Source organism: Squalius cephalus (assembly GCF_949319135.1).
Source record: "Squalius cephalus genome assembly, chromosome: 9".
Lineage (NCBI taxonomy): Eukaryota > Metazoa > Chordata > Actinopteri > Cypriniformes > Leuciscidae > Squalius > Squalius cephalus.
This window is the reverse complement of record NC_137130.1, coordinates 25,285,949-25,313,433: the sequence shown is the minus strand read 5'-3', so window position 1 is coordinate 25,313,433 and position 27,485 is coordinate 25,285,949. Positions and strand designations below refer to the sequence as shown.

Sequence of the window (27,485 nt, the reverse complement as noted above, 5' to 3'; positions counted from 1 at the left end):
TGCAAAAAGGATTTAATAAAAGGGGGCAAATAATTGTTCCCAACGTGTTTTGGAGAAAAACATTTATTTCATAATGTGATTTTCCCCCCACTTTCAATTATTTTACTTCAATGAAAGGTTAGAATTTTGCTAATTTTTTTAGTAAAATATCAAAAGGATTAACAATGCAGATTTATTTTTATAGCCATCTTTGATCATATTTACCAAGGGGGCAAGTAATTCTGACCAGCACTTATCATTTCCAAATGTATGCAGTCTATCCAAAAATTTGTTATATTCCATAATTATTTTTTTTAAATCGGCATAAAAGTCAATGTTGATTGCACAAAAAAACAAAACAAAAATATATAACAAAAAAAGGAAACAAATAATTTATTTTCGATTGTATTCGTTCAATACAAAAAGTACCGGTATACATCATTCCAACTGTGGTATTATGGTGGTAATTTGGCATATTTGTTATATATACATTTTATATTTGGTATAAAAGTCAATACTGACATCACTAAATAGAATTTAAAATATATATTTTTTTTGTATTGAATGTATTCAGTTAATACAAAAAAATGACCATGGTATCCGTTTGGTAATTTTCCATTTCAAATGTGGTAATTATAAAAAACAGAAATGAAAAATCCTGAAAGTGTCTCTTAAAGTAGATCATATTCATTTTTATTTTTAAACAATATTTATTTTGTTGTGTTTATATAGATTTTATGATACACTACAAATCACAAGTCACTTTAGTACGTTGAATTTATTGGCCTAAGAAGCTTAGTTGGTATTTTCAAAAGCAAGCTCGAAGTAATTTGATTTATTCTTTACAGCCACATAATTTAACATTTAACATAAAAGAACAGACATCTAATAGGTGTCCAAAAATTAACAGGTGATATAATGTCACAATACATATATAAACTATTGGATGGAATTCATGGAAATAAATAAAATGTGTAATTGGAAAGGAAATAATCAATAAATGTATACTCAAACAACATTTTCACAAGAAAACAATGGTTAAACCTGAGAAACAATGAGCAACAACAATGAGCAACATATCACATGGGAGACAATTCTATAGTTGTACATGTATGTGTGTCTGCACACGTGTGAGTGATTAAAACATACCATCCTTTTCTATTCATGAGCACTCAGGGTGCTTTTGCTTGAGTCTGAACCTGAATTTGTTTTTCTCATTTCTACATTCACTGTGTTCTGTTGTGCTGTTAACCAGTAGATGTTAACCAGTGTTGCAAGAGAATGTGGCTTCATAGCTCACAGTATACTTCTCCCTTTCATTACCAAAATGTTGGTACCTATTTTCTGTGCATACATTCATACTTCACATGGAGAGAATGCAAGCAGCTCACAAGAGAAGGTTTTAGAAGGCAAACAGTATTGAGATGAATGACTGCTGAATGTTCAAGTTTCCCTTCAGAATTTACTAAACCAATAGTGGTTCATCAAGACCACACTGCTTAACATCAACAAACCAATAACTTGAGTTCAATTCTTTGGATTCAGTATGAAAATGTCCTCAGATCCTCCTTTTCAACTGTATACACAGACTCAACCTTGCACTTGTTAACTCTTCCTCCATGTTTTTATAATGTTTTTTTTTTTGTTTAGTCCATAGTCTTATCACTCCATGCCATGGATTTCCTCTTGGCCAGCTCCATCCAGGATGGTTGGGCACTGTCACGAACAGACTGCAGAGGAGATGATGATGGAGATGATGAAGGTGATGATGATTGTGGCACTGGTTTCTGCTGCCATTTATCCTCTCTGTCTGTTTGCCTCATGGGAACAGAAGAGACTGATGCTTCTAGAAATATCAACACCAAGTATGAGCATTTAACTGAATTGTAGCAATAATCATGTAAAACTCATATTGTATCTCACACTTACGCATTGGCATACTTGGGTCGAATCCTGTGCTTGTACCTGAGACTTTTGAGATCGGTCTGAGAGGAATTGTTGATTGAGATGGGCTTCGGGACTCTGATGTGGCTTTCTGCTCACCCGTCTATTGAAATAAGTAAAAAGGAAATTTGAAACTATTCACAAAACAGAATATACACAACTGTACTAGATATTGTGATTTTTTTTTTGTTGCCATGCCCGGGTCCGTCCTCGTAACAGATTCATACTTGGCGGAAGAGGTTTGAAAATGATCTTGTCGCCATCGATGCCACTGGAGATCACAGACCAGAGGGAGGAGGAAACATTATCTTCTTACTACTAGGGGTTGAATGTTGCCGATACTTTCAAAGCATTAGAGTAACATTTTCAGCCTGCTAGGAATGTTGTAGTCAAAGTCAAACGCAATATTCAGACAACACAATTCAGACAACGCGCTCATTCAGCGATCGTACGGACGAGATGATACGGGATCAATAAGAGGAGAAAGCATCCTCAGCACGCATTTGTGAGCAACTCTTGCTAATGCCACAGTTAACAGTGAAGAACGCAATGCTATTTAGCCAGTCAAACAGAGATCACTGTGGAGTACGCACAAATGTTGATGCGGCAGGATGTGTTCAAGATTAAACCTGCTCAGCGTGGTGCGCCACGACGTAATCGGAAATACAACGGAAAATCAGCGAGCAAAACACAATCACTGTCTACTGCACAGTCCAATCGTAGTTGCTTCCGTTGTGGGTCTAGCTCTCACTTTGCCAATGCTCAAAATTGCCCTGCCGCAAGTGCTTTGTCCATCAGGTAAAAATAAGAGAGTCAGCACAGCCTGTACAGCCTTTCCTTATCAGTTAGAAATTCAGTTTCCAGAGAACTACACCATTTACAGGCATCATCGAGCACGTGGGCGTCGCCTTGGCCTTGGCACTGGCAGCTTTTCAAAAAATCATACAATGCTGAAAGGACTCGATGGAGTCCAGAACTACCTGGATGATGTGATAGTGTATGGACACACTGCATCCCAGCATGATCACAACCTGCAGGCTGTTTTAACAACACAATGGCATGCAGGTCTCACACTGAATCAAGTGAAATGCAAGTTCAGTTGCTCAAGCCTGCCTTACTTGGTACACACTCTTACTGCGCAAGGCCTGCTACCCAACCACTGTCACATTCAGGCTAGGATAGCACCAGCCCCCACAGAACCAGCCGAATTACGCTCATTCTTAGGACTGGCATCCTGGTATTTGCAGTTGGTGCCAAACTACTCTTCAGAGGTGAAGCCACTGAGGGCATGATTAAAGGAAGTCAAGTCATATTTGTGACTTGACTGAGGACGCACAGAAAAGCTTTGAGAAATTGAAGTAGCTCATTGTGAACAATCCAGCTCTGGCAATCTTTGATCTGGCACTTCATACTTTAGTAACCTGTGATGCCTCGGACTATGGAATAGGGGCTGTGGTAATGCAGATTGATGCTAAGGGTTCTGAGGTACTTGAGAAGTATGCCATAGTAGAGAAAGAAACTCCAGCCTACATCTGGGCTGTGGAGCGGTGGCAAACTTTTTGGTGATGCCGTAGGTTCAACCTTCTTACGGACCATCAAGCACTAACTACTCTGTTGCTAAAGGTATGGGTCGTGCTGGAATGCGCATTACGAAATGGACCCTGTCCCAAATGGCACCCTAAACACTTGCAGTCTTCCTATGAGTCTGCACTTTCATGACGTTATGCTGCTTTGACTGTGGGGAAGAAGTTCTGAAACCTAAAATGACAAATGGGACATCCTATGGACTCGTATACTTCACGGACACGCGCACACGGCAGCCATTGTAAGTACACAAGACCGAAAGTGCACATTAAAGTGTGCCATTTTGGACAGGGCCATGGTCCGCACGCCTGCTCTGCTTCAACTATGAAGTGTTGTACACACCAGGATCTGAAAATGTCACAGTAGACTGCCTCTCACGCCTACCCTTGCCCACCTCGCCTGTGAGGGTTCTGAGTCTGCCATCAAACCTGATATGGTGGCAATACTTTCTGCTGAACCCTTTGCTCTGTCATTGGAGGAGTTTTCCAAAGAATGTGCTGCTTGCCCTGAACTAACAGCACTATGGTAGCAACTACTTACAGGCTGGCCTGAAAACAAGAAAAACCTTCCACCTGAACTGGCATCATACTTTCATGTCAGGGATGAACTTGCAGTACCAGACAACCTGGTTTTAGAGGTCCATACTGCTTGGTGGTGCCCATATCCCTGTATCCATGGGAAATGTTTGGACTAGACATTGTCGGCCTATTCGAGTTAGGGACCTGGGATTGCAGGTATACGCTCACTTTAGTTGACTATCACAGCAAGTGGCCAGAAATAGCGTTTACCAGCAATGTAACTACTGATACTGTCACTGACTTTCTTGCTATAACATTTAGCCATTTTGGCAACCCTATGGATATTGTGACTGACAATGGTGTACAATTTACATCCCTTGCATTTGCTGATTATTTTCTTGCAAACAGGAATATAAAACATGTTTGTGCCTCCCTCTACTTTCCTCAAGCTAATGAGGCTGTGGAGTGCATGAACCTTGTCCTGAAATATTGTGTTTAAACGGCAAGCTTGGAGGGTAAGCCCTGGAAAACTTCTTTGAGAGATACACCTAATGCCACCACAGGTGTTGCTCCCAGTGAACTCTTCCTTGGATGCAAACTGAGAAACCTTACACATTCTACACACTGGGCCCTCTACTGATGCTACAGTGCAAGCTTGTGTCCACGCGCGCCAGTCTCAAGTCAAAACATACACTCACATCAAATGATGTGTAGCAAAGCCATCTGTGTCAAGACCAGGAGACAGACTGCAAGTGATGTCTACTCATGTGAAAAGGGCAGTCAAAATTCTGTTTACCTTGTACAGCGCTGGGGGGAAAAGGAGTTCTTTGTTGTTGCTTCAGTTACTTTTATTCGTTTCTAGCATAAGAGTAAGATACAATACCATCCATGGGGCTTACGTGAGAAATGTCTAAGTGATAAGACCACTTTTTTAGTTCAAATTCACCACAGTTAAACTCTAGTCACACCATTTTTTTTCTTCATTTTTTCAGTTAAATGTCTTGTTTTTTGCGCCCATGATAATCATGTGTATTATTACTAATAATAGATAAGGTGTGCATTAATAATGAATTAGGTAATTTTAGATTTTAGATTAGGCAATTTTAGAATGTGAGTAGAGATAACATGTTTCCATCATGTGAAACCAATGTGCGTGATTGAATCAGTTTACTCTCTGGCTTATATATGACTGAAGAAATCGAGTGTGTTTGGAGATAGCATAATACTGTATATGATACCTTGGTTGCAACAGTTGTTTGAGTCTCCCAGCGCTGCACCAGCGAGGTCTTGTTTCCTAATCCTGCTGCCCACACAGGTCTGCCATCTTCGAGCCCGCTCCCCTTGCCTTGAGGCACAGACGCCCTGTCAGCTTTCCCTGAGATTACGGTGGGCTCTCCCCCCTCATTCTGAGGCTGATCCTTTGACACAGTATTGGCAGACTGTTGGGAGACTAGGTAGGATGTTAACTTTGGGCTTGACGACAAATGTGGGTAACCTGGGGGAGGTGTGGGACGCAGTATAGCCTGTGTGGGGGTCTGTGATGCTGCTCGCAGTGGTGATGACTGTGGTGCACATGCTTGTGCACATGCCGTGAGTACGGCTTGAGTGGTGGATTGTACGTTTGATGTAACTGTAGACTGAGTTGGTTTTGTTGTTGAATTACAAATTTGAGTTTTGGACTGAAACTGGACTTCTCTGGTACTTTCTATTTGAGATTGACTAGTGGTTGTCTGAGTTGAATTTGTTGAAGTTTGGCTTGTTGATGCTGTAGTCTGAGGTTGCTTTGGAGTGAACTGTGTGGTAGATTGTGTGGATCTTCCAGATGGCTGTGCAGATGGCAGTTGTTTTGTTTCTGTAGGTCTCAAAGGAGGTTGTGTAGCTGTCGGCTGGCTTGTAATGTTCTGAGCGATTCTTGGATTGGCTTGAATTGGTGAAGTGGATGTTTGCATTTGTGGTTGTGTTGTGGTCAAGGTTGTTGGTCGTGATTGCAAGCTAGGAAACTCAGGCAGTCTACTGGTAAAAAGCTGTTGCAGACTTCTGGTCTTCTCTCTGGCCATCTCCATCCAGGACACCTCTGAAGCTGTAGATGTTGGTGTGTTCTCCTGAGAGGACACTGCTGTAGTCTCTTCTCGAGGCAGGACTGTACCTTCTTTCGGGGGTGAAGGTACAATCTTAGTGTCTTTGCTGGCTGATGGTAAGGGCTGAGGAGGTTCTGAAAATACATAAGAATATCTATTTATCAGAATGCCAAGCAGCTTATTTCAGTCGAAACCACCCATTTGCATGGAAAGAGGTGATCTAACCAAAATGGGTAACATGGGTGAATGTTAAATTAGGTAAGACCACTGATCTATATAGATCAGTGGGTAAGACTCTCAAACAAAGCTAAAGATTCTATAGGTGCATCCCAATTTTTTTTTAAATTGTTTAATTTGAATATACACAAGGAGAGACTATAGAGTGGTGCAGGTATGACATCACTTTGTAGGCCAAAACGCGGAATCGAGTTAGCATTTAAGCACTTCCTTTGGGTTTTTTTAATGGGGTTTTGGTTAAATGGCTGAAATAAGGTCTATGGTGAACACAAGCTCAAGACACTTTCACGTTTTATTCTACAACATAAAATACATCAATATTACCCCACTTGAGATTTTATTTTTCTCGAAGCTGTTACGTGTCTTGAAAAAGGCAGTTGCTAACAAGTGCCTAAATGGGACTACAGAGGCTGTCGGGGACATTAAATGTCATTACACTGAACAGGTAAACTCAGTCTGCTTTTACAGGCTCATTTGGCTTAAAATTGTGCTCTTATAAACTATCCGAAGTCAAACGTTCTGGGAAAATGTTTTTAGATAAAGACTGAAATAGTTGTCGGAAGTTTAGTGATGGTGACGTTTAATTTGTGCGACCGTGGGGTAGTTTTTGACTGTATTTTGGCTTCAAAATTCATAAAAGTTATGTTCATCTGTGTAAATTATCTTGATGGACAAAACGTGCAAGTATCATAAAGTTTTGTTGATCACAGAGCTTTTTTTAGCGATGATCCAAAAGCCTATGGGAAATCCTATTGGGTTTTCGTCCAGGGAACCAGTGTGATGCTAACTGCCGGTTGGCCTACAAAGTAACGTCATACCTGCACTACTCTATTATAATTCCCGTTTCATGCCGACTTAAAACAAAAATACTATATCCAACAACATTAGGTTCCATAAATGGTTTTCACACATACCCGCTTCCATTGATGTGACCATTAGTGTATCCTGACTGCAAAAATAAGGACTCTTATGAGCTGATATGTTTCAGTGTATCAAAAACACAGCTTCCAATTAAATCAGTGCAGTTACTTATTGTACTAAGAGTAGTTAATGATTCAAATTGTGCATTCCGTTAATTTTGTGAATTGGTAAGTTTCGTCGTAATGCCATGCCTCCTAATGATATCTCCTTAGGGTAGCATGTACAGGGTGAAACGCAACGGTCCTAGTACTGAGCCTTGCGGTATTCCTTACAGAACTTGAGATATATTTGACATTTCTTAATTTAGTGCTGATAATGGTCAGATAAATATGATTTAAACCATCCCAATGCAATTCCACTTATGCCAACATAATTTCAGAGTCTATTCAAAAGAATGTTGTGGTCGATAGTGTCAAATGCAGCACTTAGATCCAGTAACACTAATAGAAAGATACAACCACAATTGGATGATAAGAGCAAATCATTTGTAACTCTAATGAGAGCAGTCTTAGTACTGTGATACAGTCTAAATCCTGACTGGAAATTCTCACAGATACCATTTATTTCTAAAAAGCAACAAAGTTGTGAGGATCCTGCCTTTTCTAGAATTTTTTACAGAAAGGGTAGATTCAAGATCAGCCTGTAATTGACTAGTTTCCTGTGCTTTTTACTCCAGGTAGAGGCCAACTTACACCTCTTTTAATATTTGACATTTTGTGCTATAACAACTAAATTAGCTAATGTTTTCATTTATTTCCTATAATAGCACATCATCCTATACATCTTGTAAGTTCTTTTCCAAAATATTTACAAAATTAAATATGTTACCACAATCTTTATAGTTTAGGACAATTACTGGATTGTAATGAAGCATTAAGAAACCAGAATCCTTAAATTATTCACGATTCCCTTGCTATTTTTGTAATAATCATGAATCACTACTCACTGTGCTGTCACAATGCTAAAATTGACTAATCATTAATAAGGAATAAAGATAATACAGACTTTATTGGTTTAATGATTTAGTAAAGTCATTTGTCAGTTTGATCAGAAGAGGTATAAATTGAACATAGATGTATGAGCACAATCTGCCATTTGTTTACTCAGTTGAGTAACCACTATCAGTGTAATTACAGACAGAGTCAGATGGGCACAGTTAAACATTTGAACAAAGCAGCTTTCTAAATGCTTTGACTCAGACAAGCACACCGACTGATTCCTGGTATGACCTGGAACATCATCCTCATAAGATATAGCTGTTCACATTTGTTGTAATTGCAAACTAAGTAGTTCAGAGGATTAATCTTCAAGCACCATGGGAAACCACAAAAAGAAACTCACCAGCATGTCTGAGAAAGCCAGCTCTCTCTTTGTCTCTACAGAAACCCCTGGGTGGTGAACTGGAGGATTGAACTGAGGTTGAGGACTCATCGGTTTGGAGAAAAGGGTCTTTGAGTTTAGCATGGAGTCTTAGGCTGGTGTGTTGATCTTCAGCTTTTATGTAGCTGGTTGAATCAGACTGTGAGGCCAGAGGTGGAGTCAGCAAATTGACTTCAACACTGTGGCATTTTGCCTTGTCTTCTGATTGAGCTTTGTCCAAACGAAATTTTAGCGAAAGAGAGGTAGAGCGAAGCTTCACTCCAAATGCATTTGTAGTCTCCCTCTCTATTCCCGCCGTCATGTCTTCCATCACATCCTCAAATGCCTCTTTTGCCAACTCCTCTACTTCTTCCTCAGTAGCTTCTACACCAATCTCCTGTATCTTGTTGTCCTGACTCTCTTCTTTTATTGGTATCACTGGATCAAAGTCTGTTTTGTCTTCCTTCTTTGATGCTGGTGGTAAGTTAGCATATGGGTCTTTTATTTTTTTCTCAACTTCTACTAAACCAAAAGAAGGTTTAGTAGGTTCAGTAGCTTCTTTTTTCAGTCCAGCTTGCCCAACTACTCCAGTGAAGCTTGCAGTCCTCGGCCGCTCTTGATTCTTGTCTGAGGAGGCATTGAACTGGAATGATCCAGACACAGTTCTCTGGCGCTTTATGGATTCAGTTTGAGAGTGATCTTCCTGACTAACAGCCAACACTGTGCTGACTGGCTGAGGAGTTTTGGACTCTTGTTTTTCATCTGTAGATGGTACAGTTCGCCGCAAAGATGATGGTCTTAGATTTACTCCACAAAACACGTTGCCTGGAGCATAAGTAGAGGCCAGACGATTTTCTATATTTACTACATTCTGAACATTATATTTGCTCAATGTGTCCATCTTGTTTTGTGTTAGCATAGCATTAGACTTCTCATCTTTCACAAGACTTGGTTCTGGTGTGGTAGTCACATTTGGCCTTACAGTTGGGCTTACAGTTGACACAAGGTTACTTTGGCTGTTCTTGAGAAGTTTGGAGCTATTGAGCATCTCACTTACTTCTCCTTTTCCCTTTCTATCAATTGGCACCACTGGGATTGGCAGTTTGGCTACTGGTAACTCAACTGGAGTCATATCTCTTAGGCTAGGGCTCGGAGGTGATGTGGACAGGATTTTTCTCTCAAGATCAGGCTCAGCAGAAACTTGTCTACTATCTCCAGCAGTCTGCAGAGACATTAAAGGTGAAACTGGAAAACTCTTGATTTGTGAAGCCGTAAACTTCCCCCCTGGGCGCAAAACCTGAGAGGAATAAGAGCGGGCTCGAGGTATCTCTTTTACGAGAGCCAGCCCTTCCTCTTCCTCCCTCGTAGTCAATGAACAGTCCAGATTGTTCAAACTCTCAGATCGTGCTCTGCTTCCAGTCTGCATAGGAAATACAGGGTGAGAGGAAACAATTGGTAAATATCTTTAGGAAATTCTATTAAATATGAACTGTTATATGGAAAAGAAAAAGATGAAAATTATTTTTTTTCAAAACCCATTAGTGCTGTAAGGATAAGTTGTAAAACTCAGAAATGAGACAGTATTTTTGCACTTCTGGTTCCATCATCCTGAAGACAATGGGTTTTTGGATAAGGTCTGTGTTTAACACAAGCTCCTGGTATGTTCAAGTTTTGTTCTCTGACAAAAAAATACTAGTGATTTTTTTAAGTTTTCAAAAAATGTCTTGAAAAATGCGGTTGCTAACAAGTGGCTAGTAAGATGTTAAACAGTTTGTCGGGACATTAAACGTCGTGATGGCTTTTACAACCTTGTTGTGTTTATAATCAAGCTCTTGCGAACTATTTTACCTCAAACGTTACAACTTTTCAACAATCAAAATAATGATTGAAAGACTTGTCTGAAGCTTAGTAGTGTGACAAGTCGTGTGACAGTGGTGTAGTTCGTTTAATTCCTAACTTTAGCTTAGTAACTTTTAATGTAAATTCAGCCGATTACATTTAGGCTTAAACATTTTTAAGTTAATTTTTGAAGATTATCACAAGAAAAAGAAAAATCATATTGTTTTTTGTCAAGGGAACCAGGGTGATGCCTCCAAAAATACATCATCACTGCAACAGTGCTTTACTGAAATAGATAATTGGTTTAGAAAGGGCCATGAAAAATACTCACTGTAGAGATTACCCTCTTGTTCTTGGCACTGGCCCTTTGGTTCTTAGGTTTGAGGGACATACGGTGACGGGCAGCAGAGTTGTCCAGGAGGGAAGTGAACTGTGGAGGGGTGCTGAAGTCTACCCCTGAGCCAGGGGCAAGTGGGGAAAGGGGTGCAGGGCTGATAGGACGAGGAGAGAGAGGCTGTGAAGAGGCCTGGAAGGGGAAGAGAAGCACACAATTAAACATTAGACAATATTTTAGACCAAATAAATCATTCACATTTAGGCCATGAAATAGATGAATGAATGACAGGCATAATGTCAACACAGAGGGGAAATGGCGAGGGATATAAAAATGCAAACACAATGACATGGAAGTTTACATCATATTTAGACTGGAATGAGGACAAGAACCGGTATCCACACAAAATGGATAATAGGTTTAATCACAAAATTATGCAGATGTCTGATCAATGATTGTTTAGTCAGAAAGGCCAAAGCTGTGCAGATTTATAACCATTTACACACATACATACATTACAATACACAACATCAAAATAAAGATCCGGATACTGCTGCTATATTACAGTACAAGCACCTTGTTCGATATGCTGATGTACAGTCCTTCACCACGGGACACTTCAGGGGGGCTACGAGGAAGGCCGTCATCTTCCGAACTTCCACCTAAGTCTTCACGACGTTTAATGGGCAACAGAAGGGAGGGAGGGCCTAAATGCATCTTCTGCTGCTGGAGTTTCATCTGATCAACCGAAAAAAATGACCTTTCAACTTCATTGTATTCATAAATTAATAAAAACTATTTGAAACACTTCTGTCAATCACATTGATGTGTGTTTATAAAGTGTGCAATAATTAAGCTTGAACAAACGTTACAGAGTTGTGCGTGTACTCACCCGAAGAACTTGAATTTTGCCATGAATGTTCTCTTGAGACAGAATTCTTATCGGTTCAGTGTCTGAATGACTGTGCTCTGCCTGAAAAATGCTGTCATGTGAAAATGCCCGAGATCCCAGCATGCCTTTGGAGCAGCTTTGAAGAAAAGATGCAAGAAGCAAATTGGGGAAATAATATAATTTTAAAAGAATATACTTAAGTAGGAACTGAATGTAATGTTTTTTGGCACTTAATTTCATGTTAATTGCAAATAAAGGAAATATTGTAGTTTAAATTTATATTAAATTCAATTAGCTTTTTCTTTGACCCACTAAAGTAGGCACTTTTTTTACATAATTACCGTTGTCTTTGAAATATGGTTAAAGTGTCCTACAGAATGTACTGACAAGCATTTGGTAAACTAAAATGTACTTAAATTTCATTCTATTGAAACTTGTATGTCATTTATTTAAATACATTTGTAATTACACATTTGTAATGACGAATGATGCAATTAAGTACATTTAAAATATATTAACTCTGATTGTAATATCAAATAAAAAACAGTTAAAATAAATAAAGTACATCACATGTCTGTTAGTATGTTAATAAACAGCAAAATAAGTGTACTTCTTTAAAGCACAACAAAAGAGTATTAAACCGTGATTTAAAATGTATTTTAAAGTTAAACTTTTTAAAGTGCAGTCAAAAAAAAAAAAAAAAAGAGTCAATCTAAACAGACTTTTATTTCATTAGTATTCTATTATCTGCAAAAACTGTTTGTTTAAAACATACTTTTAAGATTTGAAGTACACTATGCACATTCGATAAAATAAGCACACAAGGGATCATCAAATCATGCAGAGCTTTAAGTGGTTTCAAAGTGACACCATGCATATGTGAGTGTTCTTAAGTCATGCTGAACACTTACTCTGAATCTTCCACACCCCATGTGATATCACTTTCAGACTGGCTCTGCTTCATAGCACCGTCTTCCTCTTTCCTCCTTATCTTCCCAAACAGGCGTGACTTAAAAGACTTTAACCTAGACTTTTTCCTTCCTAAACATCAAACATATCATCCCTTTATCTTATTTTCTTTATTGCAGTAAACTCGGTGAAATAAAAGAGACAAACATATGCTGATTTATTCTTTTTTAGAACAGCCTTCTGACCTGTTAAGTCATCACTGCCTTCTCCCTCTGGGTCTCCCGAAGCCTCCGGAACGTTCATCTTTACCGGTACAGCTGTTAATGAGGACAGTTACACAGAAATCAGATAAGACAGAATGAGGAGGAGTGAAAAAGAAATACAGAAGGGGTTGGGAAATCGTCAGCGGAATTGTCAAAGGAAATGTTCTAGTCAAGAATGGTAAAAGAATAGAAAATTACAGTTTAATAGTTATTAACTATTAACTGTTTTTCTTAAATTCACAACAAACTAAGAGACTTGTTCTTCAAAGGAGAACAGCAGAAGAGTATGAAATGCGAAATACTTGAGAAACGTTATATCTCTGATGTGGCAACGAGGCTAAATTCTCTCTGCCTGCGATATGTATCTGATAAGAGAATGCTTTTCTCAACCCAGAGACCAAAGGTTTATTTTGCAGTCATATTTTCCATGACTAGTGCTTTCATCTGCACTATACCGACAATTATGTGTTACTTTAGAACACTGTTAAAAAGTTGGGGATCATTAATATATTTTTTTTAAAGAAATTAATAGCAAGGATTCATTAAATTGATCAAAAGTCACAGCAAAGACATTTATCATTTATCATTTCTATTTCAAATAAATGCTGTTCTTTTGAGATTTCTATTCATCTAGAAATCATGTATCACGGTTTATATAAAAAATATTAAGTAGCACAACTGCTTTTAAAATAAATAATAATGTTTCTTCAGCAGCAAATCAATATATTAGAATAATTTCTGAAGGATCATGTGACAGTATCTATTGAATAGTAAATGTATGAATCACATGAAGCATATTATTAAGTCAGTGGTCAGTAACCTTAGGCATGTGCGCTACCATTAGCACTCAGGCAAGATTCATATTATTTATTTAGTTAGTGGTAATCTTTCCTCATTGTCAAACAGTCATTTCTATTTAGAAACCGTGCTACTGTACTGAACCGTGTAGCACGGACAAGAAAAATTAAAACAGTCACTTCATGTCAAAAATGTGTGAGACTGTGTCCTTATTTTGGACAATGTGCGTCACACTTATTTCACTCTTATGTGCGTCTGTATCCTTTATTATGACAACAAATTTTTCTTATCACTCACCATGCCTTGATAATGCAGATATGCTCTAACAGAAAAAAAAAAACATGCAAAGTTCACAGAGTCCTTCCCTTCTGACATCTGCTGTCTATTGTGAAAAAAAAAAAGACAACTCGGTATGTACAGTATGTGATCAATTGTTAAAATGAGGGATTCACCGATATGAACATTTTGGCCGATACGATAACCGGTAATTCTTTATAATTGAAAGCCGATAACTGATATAATATTATGTACATTTTGCGAGGCTGATTACAAAAACAAAAATCTCACTATTAAAAGCCATTTCCCAAGCACACAAGTTTTCATTATAATTTTATGTAGCCTATTTGCAGACATGTTGCACTGAACTGTATTTTCCTCTCTTTTTTTAAAGTGATTACAATCATATTTCAAGCTATTCATCCAAACCATCATGGTGAACAGTGTACACCTGAAGTGTCTTAGCTGAAAGAAATAATCTATTATTTATCGACTTTAATATATCGGCCAAATTTTCTTATCAGGCCGATAATGATAACGTTAAATATGAACATATATCAGGTGATACCGATATGGCGGTTGATATATCGTGCATCCCTAGTCAACATGTGCCATTTTTCCTTAGTGGAAGCAGTCACTGCCTTATCAAAAAGTAGCATCCAGATCACATGGAATATGAAGATAAGCTTTGCTGGAAGACATTTCATAGAGATCACTGTTAGATTTCCCTGAGCACTAATCCTACAACTACAGAATAATCTTAAACTGTTCACAGTGGCAGAAAAACCGGGGACCAAAAACTAACCTTGTTACATTGGTTCAAATGTTTGGGGTAAGATTTTTAAAGCGACACTGTAATTTTTTAAGTTGATTCTAAGCAAAAAAACACTTTGTTCTTTCAAAATGATATGTGCTCATTAATGTGTAATTACTTATACCAACTAATCAAGTATTCTCGTAAGTGTAGAATCTGCCATTTAGGATACATACGAGCGAGTCGCTCGAATGGCGGCAGCCATGTTGCGCCTCCATCTTGAAAATACATTAGCCAAAGAGGGACATACCTGGAAATTCAAGCTTCGCCTTTCGCGTTTTGACACTCAGTGGCACCGTGACAAATGCGAGGGGAAGATTACTCGCGACTGCCGGCAGATTTGAAATAATATGGCCACCGTAGGAGTTAAAACGCCCTCGGAATGGGAGGGGCTAGAAAGTAATATTCAGTTGGTAGTCATAAACAATTTCACCACTAGATGGGAGAAAATCCTACACAGTGTAGCTTTAATGTTTTTGAAAAAAGTCTCTTATGCTCAAGTCTGAATTAATTTGATTAAAATTTAAATATTAATACAGTTTAAAATAACTGTAATTAAAATAACTGTTTTCTTTTATGTAATTCTATTAAAATGTATTGTATTTCTGTTATGGCACAGCTGAATTTTCAGCATCATTACTCCAGTATTCAGTGTCACATGTCACAAAAATCATTCTAATATGCTCATCTGGTGCATTAGAAACATTTATAATTATTAATGTTGAAAACAGTTCATTTTTCTGTGGAAACTGCGATACATTTTCCCCTCCAGGATTCACTGATAAATAGAAAGTCCAAAAGAAATGTTTTTACTGTCACTTTTGATCAATGTAATGCACCCTTGCTGAATAAAAATATCTGATATTTTGAACTTTTGAAATTAGTGTACATTAATACTAATGACTGACTTTACTGTTTAAGTATTTCATATTTTATATTCAGAATAATGATGAAATAGCTATGAACGACGATATACGGTGATTGCCCTAGACAACAAAGCATAATACTTCAAATAATATTAAGCAAGAAAAAAATACTTACTTTGTCAGTGAGAATCCTTCTTTTTCCTCTTTTCTGTGTTATTTAGCTTTTGTTCTTGTTTTTAACGGAAACACATATTTTTGAATTTTCTTTTTTTGCGTTTTGAAACTCAGTGGCACTGTGACAAATGCGAGGGGAAGATTACTCGCGACTGCCGGCAGATTTGAAATAATACGGCCACCGTAGGAGTTAAAACGCCCTCGGAATGGGAGGGGCTAGAAAGTAATATTCAGTTGGTAGTCATAAACAATTTCACCACTAGATGGGAGAAAATCCTACACAGTGTAGCTTTAATGTTTTTGAAAAAAGTCTCTTATGCTCAAGTCTGAATTAATTTGATTAAAATTTAAATATTAATACAGTTTAAAGGGGTCATGAACTGGATTGTTTTATTATTTTATAATGTTTCCTGTGGTGCCCTTATAATGTTAGTATGATTTTTACATCAAAAATTGTCATAATTTATAAATAAAAGCCATTTTTCCAAGCCTGATTTCAGCTTCAGATTTGAACGCTCAGTTTTAAGGGGCGTGTCTGCTGTGAGACTGCAGTCCAAACGCCCACTGCTGTGATTGGCTGACATGCTTGCATATGAAATAGCAGCCCGTTCTCATCCCAAGTCGTCATATACTGACGCTTTCAAAATTTCTTCAATATCTGACGCACAAAGCACCCTTTAGCGTCCATATGAGACGCATAACCCTACCACAGACCTAAACCTACCCATAACCGAAGCGTCTCATATGGACGCTAAAGGGTGCTTTGTGCGTCGGATATTGAAGAATGTTTGAAAGTGACGATTTGGGGATGAGAATGCGTTGGAAATAGCTAGTATTACGACTCTCTCGAAAACTTTTACTACGTTTTTACTATTACAGCTATCGAGATTAACAAATCCTGAAAAGTATCGTTTAAAGCATTATATTTAAATTTATTCCATCACATGAAAGGTTGCAGCATGGGAGCACTGACTGAGCAGATGACAGACAGTCTGTTGATCGCGTTCGCGTGAATAAAGATTTTATCATTGCAAAGCAATTTTTGCACTCTCACAAATGCTTACTCCAAATCACAATGTAAACACGATGTGAATACACAGTAAGAGCTTCGTTGTGTAGTGTAACAGTGTCATTATTTCATCACGAGTTTAGTAAGTGTTCAGATAAGCTCTCGCGGCTCGCGCTGTGCTGTTTGATTGACAGCTTGGGCGAAAGGGATCGTTCTTTGATCGCTTTCTGTATATAATTTAATAACAGTTTAAAGAAGATTATTTTCATAATACTACGAGAAATTATGTGAAGTTGATCGTTTAGTCACTGATGCATAAACAGTAGCCTATTGAACGATTTTAAGAGAAATATCTGAGCTTGAATAATTACACAGAAATCACTGATCGCAGATCAGGCATTAGAATACACATGGTTACTTACATGTTGCTGACAGATCCGTGTCGGGAAATTGTGATTGATTGATTTAATAAAGTTTAACCATGCTGGAATCCGAAGGAAGCTTATGACTGTCTTCTTCCACAAACAGGCGCTGCACAATATTTAGTCAACAGCATGTTTATTGCTTGGAAGTAGCTTGATCCGGTTTAGCAATTATCATGTCGTCCTATGTTATTTAGCATGTTTGGGCGAATCGGTGGGCGGGGCTAAACAGGCCGTTTTGAAGTAGGCGTTGATCTTCTTTTGTGGAGGCGGTGTTTTATCCTCTTTGACGTCATAGTTCCCCACTTTGAAAAACGAGTCGTTTGCTGAGCCTGATGTCTATAAAAGCTTTTATTGGACTAACAAGGAAGTTTTCAGTTCTGAAACTTACAGGATATTATTATAGTATGATGATCTCTTATATGTCAAAAGCTCAAGGAAATTTTGATTTCTCAGTTCATCACCCCTTTAAAATAACTGTTTTCTTTTATGTAATTCTATTAAAATGTATTGTATTTCTGTTATGGCACAGCTGAATTTTCAGCGTCATTACTCCAGTATTCAGTGTCACATGTCACAAAAATCATTCTAATATGCTCATCTGGTGCATTAGAAACATTTCTAATTATTAATGTTGAAAACAGTTCATTTTTCTGTGGAAACTGCGATACATTTTCCCCTCCAGGATTCACTGATAAATAGAAAGTCCAAAAGAAATGTTTTTACTGTCACTTTTGATCAATGTAATGCACCCTTGCTGAATAAAAATATCTTACTGATATTTTGAACTTTTGAAATTAGTGTACATTAATACTAATGACTGACTTTACTGTTTAAGTATTTCATATTTTATATTCAGAATAATGATGAAATAGCTATGAACGACGATATACGGTGATTGCCCTAGACAACAAAGCATAATACTTCAAATAATATTAAGCAAGAAAAAAATACTTACTTTGTCAGTGAGAATCCTTCTTTTTCCTCTTTTCTGTGTTATTTAGCTTTTGTTCTTGTTTTTAACGGAAACACATGTCCTTACATCCAATGAACCATGACAGTTCTTCCCCAGTCACAAACATGCAAGAGAGATGGAGGAACTTGGACCAAGAGCAAAATCCAGATAGGAACTGGCAGAAGAGAAAGCAAGGAAGAGGTAAAGGACAAGCAGGCTCTGACAAAGAGCAGCATCGATGTTTGTTAATAAGGAGTTGGAAACACACTGACTGTCGAACTGTTACATTTCCAATACATGCTTTTCCTGCACGCTTAAGCTCTTTACAAAACACTAAACAGCTTTGGAGCAGCGCTGGCCGAATGCAGAGCTGATGAAGACAACACAACACACCACCAGCACTAGACCAGCAAGAGAGAGAGTGTGTGTGCTGTTAGAATAAGCATAAGAAAGCTATTTGGTCAGGCCTACTGCAGTTAGCCAGAGCATCACGTCTGATATACCTCTTGTGTTTGTAAATGATAAGAGAATGTTGAAAATATCACTAAGACAACGAACAACTGTCATCTAGCTGTGTGATACATTTGCATCAACACGTCAGAGTAGTTCAGTTTTTGTATGCAAATCATTTAAACAATGTCACATACCATTTAAAGGTTGCTAAGCAAAAAATTGATATGGTAGTTTATATATATACACACTACCATATCATTTGTTTGCTTATACTGTATACACTACAATTCAAATGTATGAGGTCAGTTATTTTAAGAAATGAATCCCTTTACGCATTAGATTGATCAAAAAGTGACAGTAAAAACATGCATAATGTTACAAAAGATTCCCATTTTAGATAGAGTTCTTTTAAACATAATCGTGCAAAAATGTATCAGAGTTTCCACAAAAATATTAATAACAAAAAAAGTAAGCAATATTTCTTGAGCATCGAATCAGCATATTAGAATGATTTCTGATGGGTCATGTGACTGAAGACTGGAGTAAAGTTAGCTTTGCCATAACAGGAATAAATTACATTCTAAAATATATATTAGAATTGATAAAATACATGATAAAAAGAGTTAATTTTTTCTAATTAATCCTGCCTTGGATAAGATACTTTTTCCAAAAACATTTTAAAAAATCTTACCAACCCCCCAAGTTTTGAACGGTAGTGGAAATGCAACACATAGAACAAATATGGGGCAAAATATTGTATAAGCATTACTTGTGACAGATGAATTTGACATCAAAAATTAGATATGGAAAGCATTATATCCTTCCTTTTAAAATGTAAGCCTATTTATTTTGCTGTCCTAACGTGGTTAGTGCATTTTATTAATAATATTTATCAGGGAAGACTAGTCAGCTGAGAACCACTGCTTAAACAAACCTATCAGCATCTGAACTAATCTGTAATGCTCACTGTAAACCCGAATAAGTTGGCAAAACTCAAAAAATTTTACGCAATCAGTTGCCTCAAATTTTTTAAGTTAAGAAATCCAAAGTTTAAGTAAGCAGAACTGGCATATTTTTATTTTGTACTTATACATTTTAATTGTTCTTAACTTGAAATGTTTGAGTGCACTAATTCATACAATTAACAATACTTTCATGTACTATCAACGTGAACACTTTTATTAGTATAAACTTAGCAAGGTTTAACAAGCTAGTTTGCTAACATACTATTTTGTTAGTTAACATGTTAACAATAGTATGTTATACAGTAGCACTTGCTGTATGAGTGCAGCAATATAAAGGTTTCAATTGCTCTCAAATCAAGCTGCATGCACCACTTGTCACCATAATGGTAACTATCCTAAAACCAACATTAACAGAAATTCTTCTAAATTAGCATAGCAAAACATTGATCACTACTAAATCTCCCACTTAACATTAATCTTGCACAAAAAACATTATATTACACTTAATTTTACCATTTACACTCCCTTTCAAGTGCCATCGGCAAAGCATGCTGGGAAATAGATATCCCAGCCATTTCAGTTAAACTTAAGTTCGTCTAAATCAAAAGAAATAATTTCATAAAACTCAAAACAATGAAACCATTCAGTTTACTTAAAATATATCAGTTCTGTGAACTTGAAAGAAAAAGAAAGTGCTAAATACTCAGTTCATTTGACTGAACTAATTAGTTTAATTTAAGTTTGTCCAACTCAAACCAATTAATTATTTTGAGCGTTAGGGTTTACAGTGCTGAGATCATAAGCATGTTTAAATTTGTACAGTTAGGTGATATAGTGGAGTTAAGCAGATGATGTGCTTCATTTTCTTGTGAAGACTGTGTACGACAGGAGCTCTTAACTCCCTCCTGCGTGTTACTATAAGTAACTGTGAAAGTAGGCTACAACCTATTTGAAACGTTTAAAAGGTGAGATAAAGAAATGACAGACAATTGGCTGTCAAAAAAAAAAAAAAAAAAGTACTCGGCCCATTATTCTCATCCGCATGTACATCTCCATCATTGACTTTCTAACCCTAAAAATTGTGACACTCTCATTTAACTACCCATTATCTCTGAGGATTGAACGTTTTGTATCCGGCACTCTGCAAAACACAGAGCAGCTTTGCCCCAGATACAGGCATAAATCTGTGTCAGGATCCAGAGTTGGCCACAAATCCCTCTCCTTTTCTCCTACTGGACAAAAGTCAGCGCAGCATCTGGGTGACTTTCAGCCAGCCTACATTATGCGTCTGGCCTTTAATATAATCCATCTGTCAATTTACATTTTTATATTCAGATATGCATATTGAGGAGGATGCAAACGTAATCTGCACATATGTCTCATTTAATGTAAACCAAATCTTCCAGTGAACATTTCACTACTGCTGAAGCAACACTTCATTTCCTCCAATTATTGCAGGACAAGGACCGTTGTATGCTAAATTGTTTCAGACATTTATAGCCAGTTTGAATTTATATTTTACTTTTCATTTCACCAGCAGGGTGGTCTATGCCGCAAATATTCTACATAAATATAACATACTTTGTACATATTTAAAGCACATTGCACACTGGTTAGTGTACATGCTAGCCTACATTTTATGTGTGTGTCTGTATATATATTTATATAAATAACTATAAGGTTTTGAGTCAGTCACACAAACACTTTTTTCCTCCAGCAGAGGTTTTGAATGTTGGTTTCAAACACCTATTTCTAAATTTAAAATATTTTTAGTGAATTCAGTCTTCCAACTAAAATAACAAAATATTCATGTTTTTGTAATAGCAGTTGGGTAAGTGAACTGAATTAAACCACTAGCATTCAGACAACACAGTCAGGAGGAAGATTTTAGGGTATTTTTCATGAATGTCAGGGCAAGTTGTCATGTGTTTTTAAATTTATGCAATTTATTCATTATAAATGATGTTATTGTTTTGTTGGTCAAAATATTGGTTTTATATTTTGTTAACATTTTGAATATTATATTGTTGTCTTGTTTAAATGTGGCATTTACATTTTCATTGTGACAAAAAACTCTCCCAAATAATTGAAAGTTGTTTTTTATATCTATAATATTATTTACACATGCGGCATGTAGTCAAATCATCATCATCATCATCAGGTTTAATCTCACAAAACCTCTGAAGAACATGTCCATGGTCATAAATTTCACTTCAAAATCATATTTTTTTTACCACTATTAAGATTAGTAGCAGTGTGACAATTTTATGACAATTAAGCACGTGACTTTCCCAAGAAAAATAAGATAGAAGTGTTTACATATATAATATAATTTTTTATAAACAACTAAATTCATTACTAAAACACAACAAAAACGTATATATACAGTATGTAGGCTATATATATATATATATATATATATATATATATATATATATATATATATATATATATATATATATATATATATATATATATATATATTACAGTGCAATAGTGCTTAATTCTCATGAAAATAATGTCTTAATTAAAAAAAAAAAAAAAAAAAAATCTTAATGTCCTGGATGTGGTTCATGAGATTCACCCATCATCATGATCATCATCACTCTCCAGTCTGTCACAATGAGAGGTGAATAGTGTTATTTAGAGACAACGCTCTATATTTTTCATGAACTGAGATGAGGAGCACATATCGAGTCGAGATTAAGGGCGATTATAGATTTAATCTCCTCCTGCAGGGAATTCATGCGTGTTTCATTGTAACTAATGGATTCGAATATGACAGGCAAAAAGAAGCATCTCAGGCAAACATGTCCAAGCAAACAAATAGCCTCCAACACAACACCTTCTGCTTTTGATTTACAGTTATTAAAATCAACATAATCAGTCAACAACAGTCCTTATCCCTTCACAAACAGCAATGCGTTTATAGTTTGAATGTCCCATATACAGTGGCCCATATAAATATTACTTTAAACAGATATTCAAAAAGCCATAAAATACAGTATAGGTTCTCGTTTGTAAAATTACTGTTCACGTCACAATAGCAGATATTAAGTAAGTTTCAATAAAAAAAAAAACTTAATTTACAGTAACCACTGGAACAATATCTAAAATCAAAATGAACACGACAACTAACATTACTGTCCTAAAACTTAATAGAAATCTAAATATAATAGCGTAAACTCACATGCTGATGTAAATCATGGAGAAAGTGAAGTCGAGGTGATCTCTGGCATTCACTTGCTCTTTAACTGAGCCGGTGGAGGAAAAACACCGTCATATCAAGCGACACATGACGTTGAGCACAAGGTGAAATATACCGCGAATCATTCGCTTTTACAGGATGACTGAAAGTTCACCCATTAAACACAGGATGGCGCTGCAGTTGTACAGAATACATATTTAATCGAAATCAGCATAGTCAGTAAAAACAACAGCCCTTTACAAAACATTTAAATTTAGGACACATACCGGTGACGAACATATTTTACACAGTACACTAACTTATTTACAACTGAACTTTAGTTTTTACCATAATTACAGAGGCACCAGATAATAAACACCAATATCAGTGTGTAGAATGTTTAAAAACACCAGAATAAAGTAACGAAGCAAGTAGGTCTCAGGAGCCTATGTATATTCCCCTGCAATACATATCAGCACATTATAAAAAAAGGCAATAAAAACGTGTTCTTCCACATAATTAAAAAGCAAAAGGCACATTTCCAGACGTGCAGGTAGGTGTGTGAGGACTGCATTTGAAATGAAGTCCCATAAATATGGCAGACAGTGGAGACGCTTTAAGAGGCAAGCGTTTTAAGATGAAGTCTTCTTAGTGTGTTTAGTATGAAAAACGTCCACAGTGGTCTCATGACACTCTCTTAAATCATAATCACAGTATCCTACAGAGAAGCGACCCTTAAAAAAAAATAGAGAGCATTTTTATATTTTCATATATCTATTATGCAAGCACTCACAAATAGAGAACATTTCAGAGGTATAAATGCTTAATGAATGGTACCTTTGGTTTCTTGAAATAGTCGAGTCCCCTGCCGATCTTAATTATCCAACCATTATTAAACCTGAGGAAACAAAATGAATATATACATTATACAGACAATGTTCAGACATTATGTCCCAGTGTGTTTACTGTGATGTACAGTCAATGAGAATGATGTACCTGATCTCCCTGTCATGAATAGTAGATGAGTACTGAATGTCCAGACAGATATTTTGACACTGTAGCGACTGCTTAATTTCTGCCAGGGAACTGGTTTGTGGAGCGGAGCGGTCCTTAAAAAAAAAAACTTTAAGCCAATGTATGTCAACTTATACCACTGATGTACAAAATGATAAAACTTTACCTCATCCAGTGAGGTCAGAAGGTGAATCGTCTTTACTTGACATGGAGATTTCAGCAGCATTTCACAAAAACGAAGAAAATTATACAACTGCAAAGCAAAACATTTGTAATGCGTTTCACTCTGTAATACAGTTATTTAGTATCTCAGCATTTTACTGACTGAATCCTGAATCTAGAGCATCACTGTAGTCTCTACCTGATGGACATGCCGTACATAGGGGTCCTCCACCCAGACTTCAGTCAGTCCGTCTCTGATGTATGGTTTAAAGAGGGATTCATAGCTGAAACCAGTGGAACTGTCAGCTATCTTTATCTGCTCATGGTATTTGCCCTCTGACAGATGAGATGACAATGAGAAAAATTAATAGTAAGGTTAACTAGAATGTACATTTCCTGAAGAAAATGTGAGTGGTGCTTGCAGTGGCAAAACTCGCCACTCGGTTGCTATGGTTTTTCTAGTGGGTTGCTAAGGTGTTCTGGGTGGTTGCTAGGGTATTCTGGGTGGTTAGTATGGTGTTGCTAGGGTATCCTGGGTGGTAGCTAGGGTGTTGCTAGGTGGTTGGTAGCTAGGGTGTTGCTAGGTGGTTGGTAAGGCGTTTTGGGTGGTTGCTATGCGGTTGCTAGGCTGTTCTGGGTGGTTGCTAGGGTGTTGCTAGGCGGTTACTAAGGTGTTATGGGTGGTTGCTACACTGTTTTTATATAAATTTTATTTAAACTTTACAGTTTTTATATGAACTTTTTTCTGGAGTTTCAAAGTCATCATTTGATCTGATTCTACAGGATTTTCCAGGAGAAATATGTGTCGCGTTTTTTTAACGGTCCACCTGGAAACAAAACCCCTCATGGAAGAATAAAAGTATGTGAAGTATATGAAGTTCACAAAATGCGTCCAAGACTTTTACGACGGTCTGCTATTGTAGGAACATTGATGTTACATTTTGACGCCTCTGAACATGATGCGGCACAAAACGAACTGTGATTGGTTGCTTTACATGTCAGTCAGCCGGCCTCTGGGGGGTCCTTGGCCAATGAAGGCTGCTATAGAGTGGTGCAGGTATAACATCACTTTGTAGGCCAAAACGCGGTATTTTAGCACTTCCGTTTCCATAGTCTCGAAGTCAACAGGTTTTTTGAATGGGGTTTTGGTTAAATGGCTGAAATAAGGTCTGTGGTGAACACAAGCTCAAGACACTTTCATGTTTTATTCTACGACATAAAATACATCAATATTACCCCACTCATGATTTTTTGAAGCTGTTACGTGTCTTGAAAAAGGCGGTTGCTAACAAGTGGCTAAATGGGACTAGAGGCTGTCGGGGACATTAAACATCATTACACTGAACAGGTAAACTCAGTCTGCTTTTACAGGCTCATTTGGCTTTTAATTGTGCTCTTACAAACTATTCTAAAGGGCCGTACACACCGGGACGAATATCGGCGCGCGTTATTCGCCAGCGTTTTTCAACGTGTTTTTTGTGTTCACACCCAAGCGATTTTCGCTGACGATGAGCCGAGTGAACATGCAAATTCATTCCCTGACATTAGATGGCGCTTAATGTAAAACAGAAATACCCCGGTACACAAGGTGGCGCTGCGCAACTTTACGCTTCTGACACTCGCTTGTCACTCAGAAGAAGAGAGCAAGTCATGTCGCGTTTGTCATATAGTTCTTTATGTTCCGACACCAACGAGACCAGCAGCTCTACATTCATCTTGCCTTGCATCTTCCTCGTCTTATTTCCTCACGGCAGTGTAGACGCTACTTGGCGTATATCTTCTTCGCCGTTACGTATGTGTGCTCGGCAAGACCGTTTTGTGTTTGAGCGCCCCCAAGTTGTGTTTTACTGTAACTTCAGAAGCTCCAGACACGTGAGCAAAAGCGGCAATCTCATTGGTCGGATAGTTTTTGACACGGCGCGTCAAACCAAAAAAATGAACCTGAGGCGTTTTTTAAAAAAATGACGCTTTTACGCGTGGCGTTTTTTGCGTCGGTGTGCACACTCACACTGGTGCCCTTTGTTTAGTCACGAGGCGTTAAACGTTGGCGAATATCGCGCGCGAAATTCGTCCCGGTGTGAACAGGCCTTTACTCATTCGTTCTGGAAAAATGTTTTTAAATAAAAACTGAAAGAGTTGTCGGAAGCTTAGTGATGGTGACGTTTAATTAGTGGGACTGTGGTGTAGTTCGCTTATAGCCTATCTTTAGCTTTTTACTTCTGGCGACTGCATTTAGACTTCAAAATTCATAAAAGTTGTGTTCATCTGTGATAATATCTTGATGGACAAAACTTGCAAGTATCATAAACTTTTGTTGATCACAGAGCTTGTTTTTAGCGATAATCCAAAAGCCTGTGGGAAAATCCTATTGGTTTTTTGTCGAGGGAAACAGCGTGATGCTAACTGCCGGTCGGCCTACAAAGTGACGTCATACACCACTCTATGGAGTCCAAACCTTCTGCTGTCAGTCTGAAGGTCTGGCTACTCGAGACTACCCTGGTGTTGATTACGCGAGACGTAATCAGATTACTTCTTCCCCAAGTAACTAGTAAAGTAATGTTTTTTTTTACACATTTTCAACAGAATATCTGAGTTGCTTTTTCAAACAAGTAGGCCTAAATCAAGTGACTTTGTTTTCCATTTTATTGACGGACACCTCTCATGTCCCCATGCAATACTGTAACACGTTACTTTTAAAAGTAACTTTTCCTAGCACTGACACTAGCACTCTATTGTGGCCCCCGGAGCCCAGTTTAAAATTCCTATTTTAAACCACTTTCTTTACCCTCTTTCAGTTTGTTCGCATGGTCTTTGATCTGTTCCGCTCGGTCCATGTAGCCCTTGATCTTCTCTCTGTAGTGGACCTTCTTTGAGTCATCTTTAACAGCTAGGAAAACAGTGATTATATTCAGAGTAACATTTAAATCCATCAGCAAAAGAGCACATTTATCATTTCCATACCTTTGAGGGCATCCAACAGGAGCTGGATCCCTTCCTGGTAGCACACCAGAGCCTCCTGAAAGCGTGAGCTGTGATCGAGCTCCACAGCTCTCTTCAGGACAGAGATAGCAGAGCTCTCCATGCCTGGGAGGAAATCATGAGCCATGTCTACTCTCTGTGATGGCTGGAGCAACAGAAGTGGCAGCAGTGCTGAAGAATACAGTCCGGCTGACAGTGATTCTTACGTGTGCATTATGTTATTGTGTACGTTAGTCATAGCAAATAGATCTGCACTTCTTTATGCCTTTCGAAAAATCATGAGAAGCACAACAGTGTCAACACTATCCAAGAAATTAAAACCTTGAAAACATTCGAATGTTGTGGGCTGTCGCGAAACAATGTTACACTAAATCAATGGAAGCACATTTACTTATTTAAAACGAACTAAAATAATGACGCGAACGCGAAAACAACTTTCTTAGCGAACTAATCAGTTTTTAATCAGAGACTACACTGTGCGTTTCCCGTAGGAACTGAAATGTGAATACCTACTTACGTGTTTATTATGCTGAGGGACCAACTTCCGTTTCCGT

The 27,485-nt window shown here is 37.5% G+C and overlaps 2 protein-coding genes across 8 annotated transcripts; both read right to left on the bottom strand.

Annotated features, from left to right (window-relative positions):
• Positions 1-355: 355 nt before the first annotated feature.
• On the bottom strand, positions 356-22,858 carry cracdla (cracd like a). 5 transcript variants are annotated; one of them, XM_079881185.1, is made up of 11 exons: positions 22,780-22,858; positions 18,175-18,346; positions 12,840-12,911; positions 12,597-12,726; positions 11,686-11,821; positions 11,370-11,531; positions 10,791-10,985; positions 8,603-10,040; positions 5,264-6,237; positions 1,909-2,026; positions 356-1,825 (listed from the first exon to the last, which is right to left on the bottom strand). In XM_079881185.1, exons 3-11 carry the CDS (start codon positions 12,895-12,897, stop codon positions 1,626-1,628), a joined length of 3,411 nt encoding a protein of 1,136 aa, XP_079737311.1. In that variant the 5' UTR covers positions 12,898-12,911; positions 18,175-18,346; positions 22,780-22,858; the 3' UTR covers positions 356-1,625. The 5 variants fall into 5 exon arrangements, with proteins under 5 accessions (XP_079737311.1, XP_079737312.1, XP_079737309.1 ...); XM_079881186.1 differs by lacking the exons at positions 18,175-18,346; positions 22,780-22,858 and adding an exon at positions 15,787-15,862; XM_079881183.1 differs by lacking the exons at positions 18,175-18,346; positions 22,780-22,858 and adding an exon at positions 14,500-14,543.
• Positions 22,780-27,485, bottom strand: mitd1 (MIT, microtubule interacting and transport, domain containing 1). 3 transcript variants are annotated; one of them, XM_079881189.1, is made up of 8 exons: positions 27,449-27,485; positions 26,914-27,036; positions 26,738-26,839; positions 24,152-24,288; positions 23,957-24,043; positions 23,773-23,885; positions 23,614-23,674; positions 22,780-23,510 (listed from the first exon to the last, which is right to left on the bottom strand). In XM_079881189.1, the coding sequence occupies exons 2-8, from the start codon at positions 27,032-27,034 to the stop codon at positions 23,409-23,411; spliced, it is 723 nt and encodes a 240-aa protein (XP_079737315.1). In that variant the 5' UTR covers positions 27,035-27,036; positions 27,449-27,485; the 3' UTR covers positions 22,780-23,408. The 3 variants fall into 3 exon arrangements, with proteins under 3 accessions (XP_079737315.1, XP_079737316.1, XP_079737314.1); XM_079881190.1 differs by having other exon boundaries at positions 27,445-27,457; XM_079881188.1 differs by lacking the exon at positions 27,449-27,485 and having other exon boundaries at positions 26,914-27,407.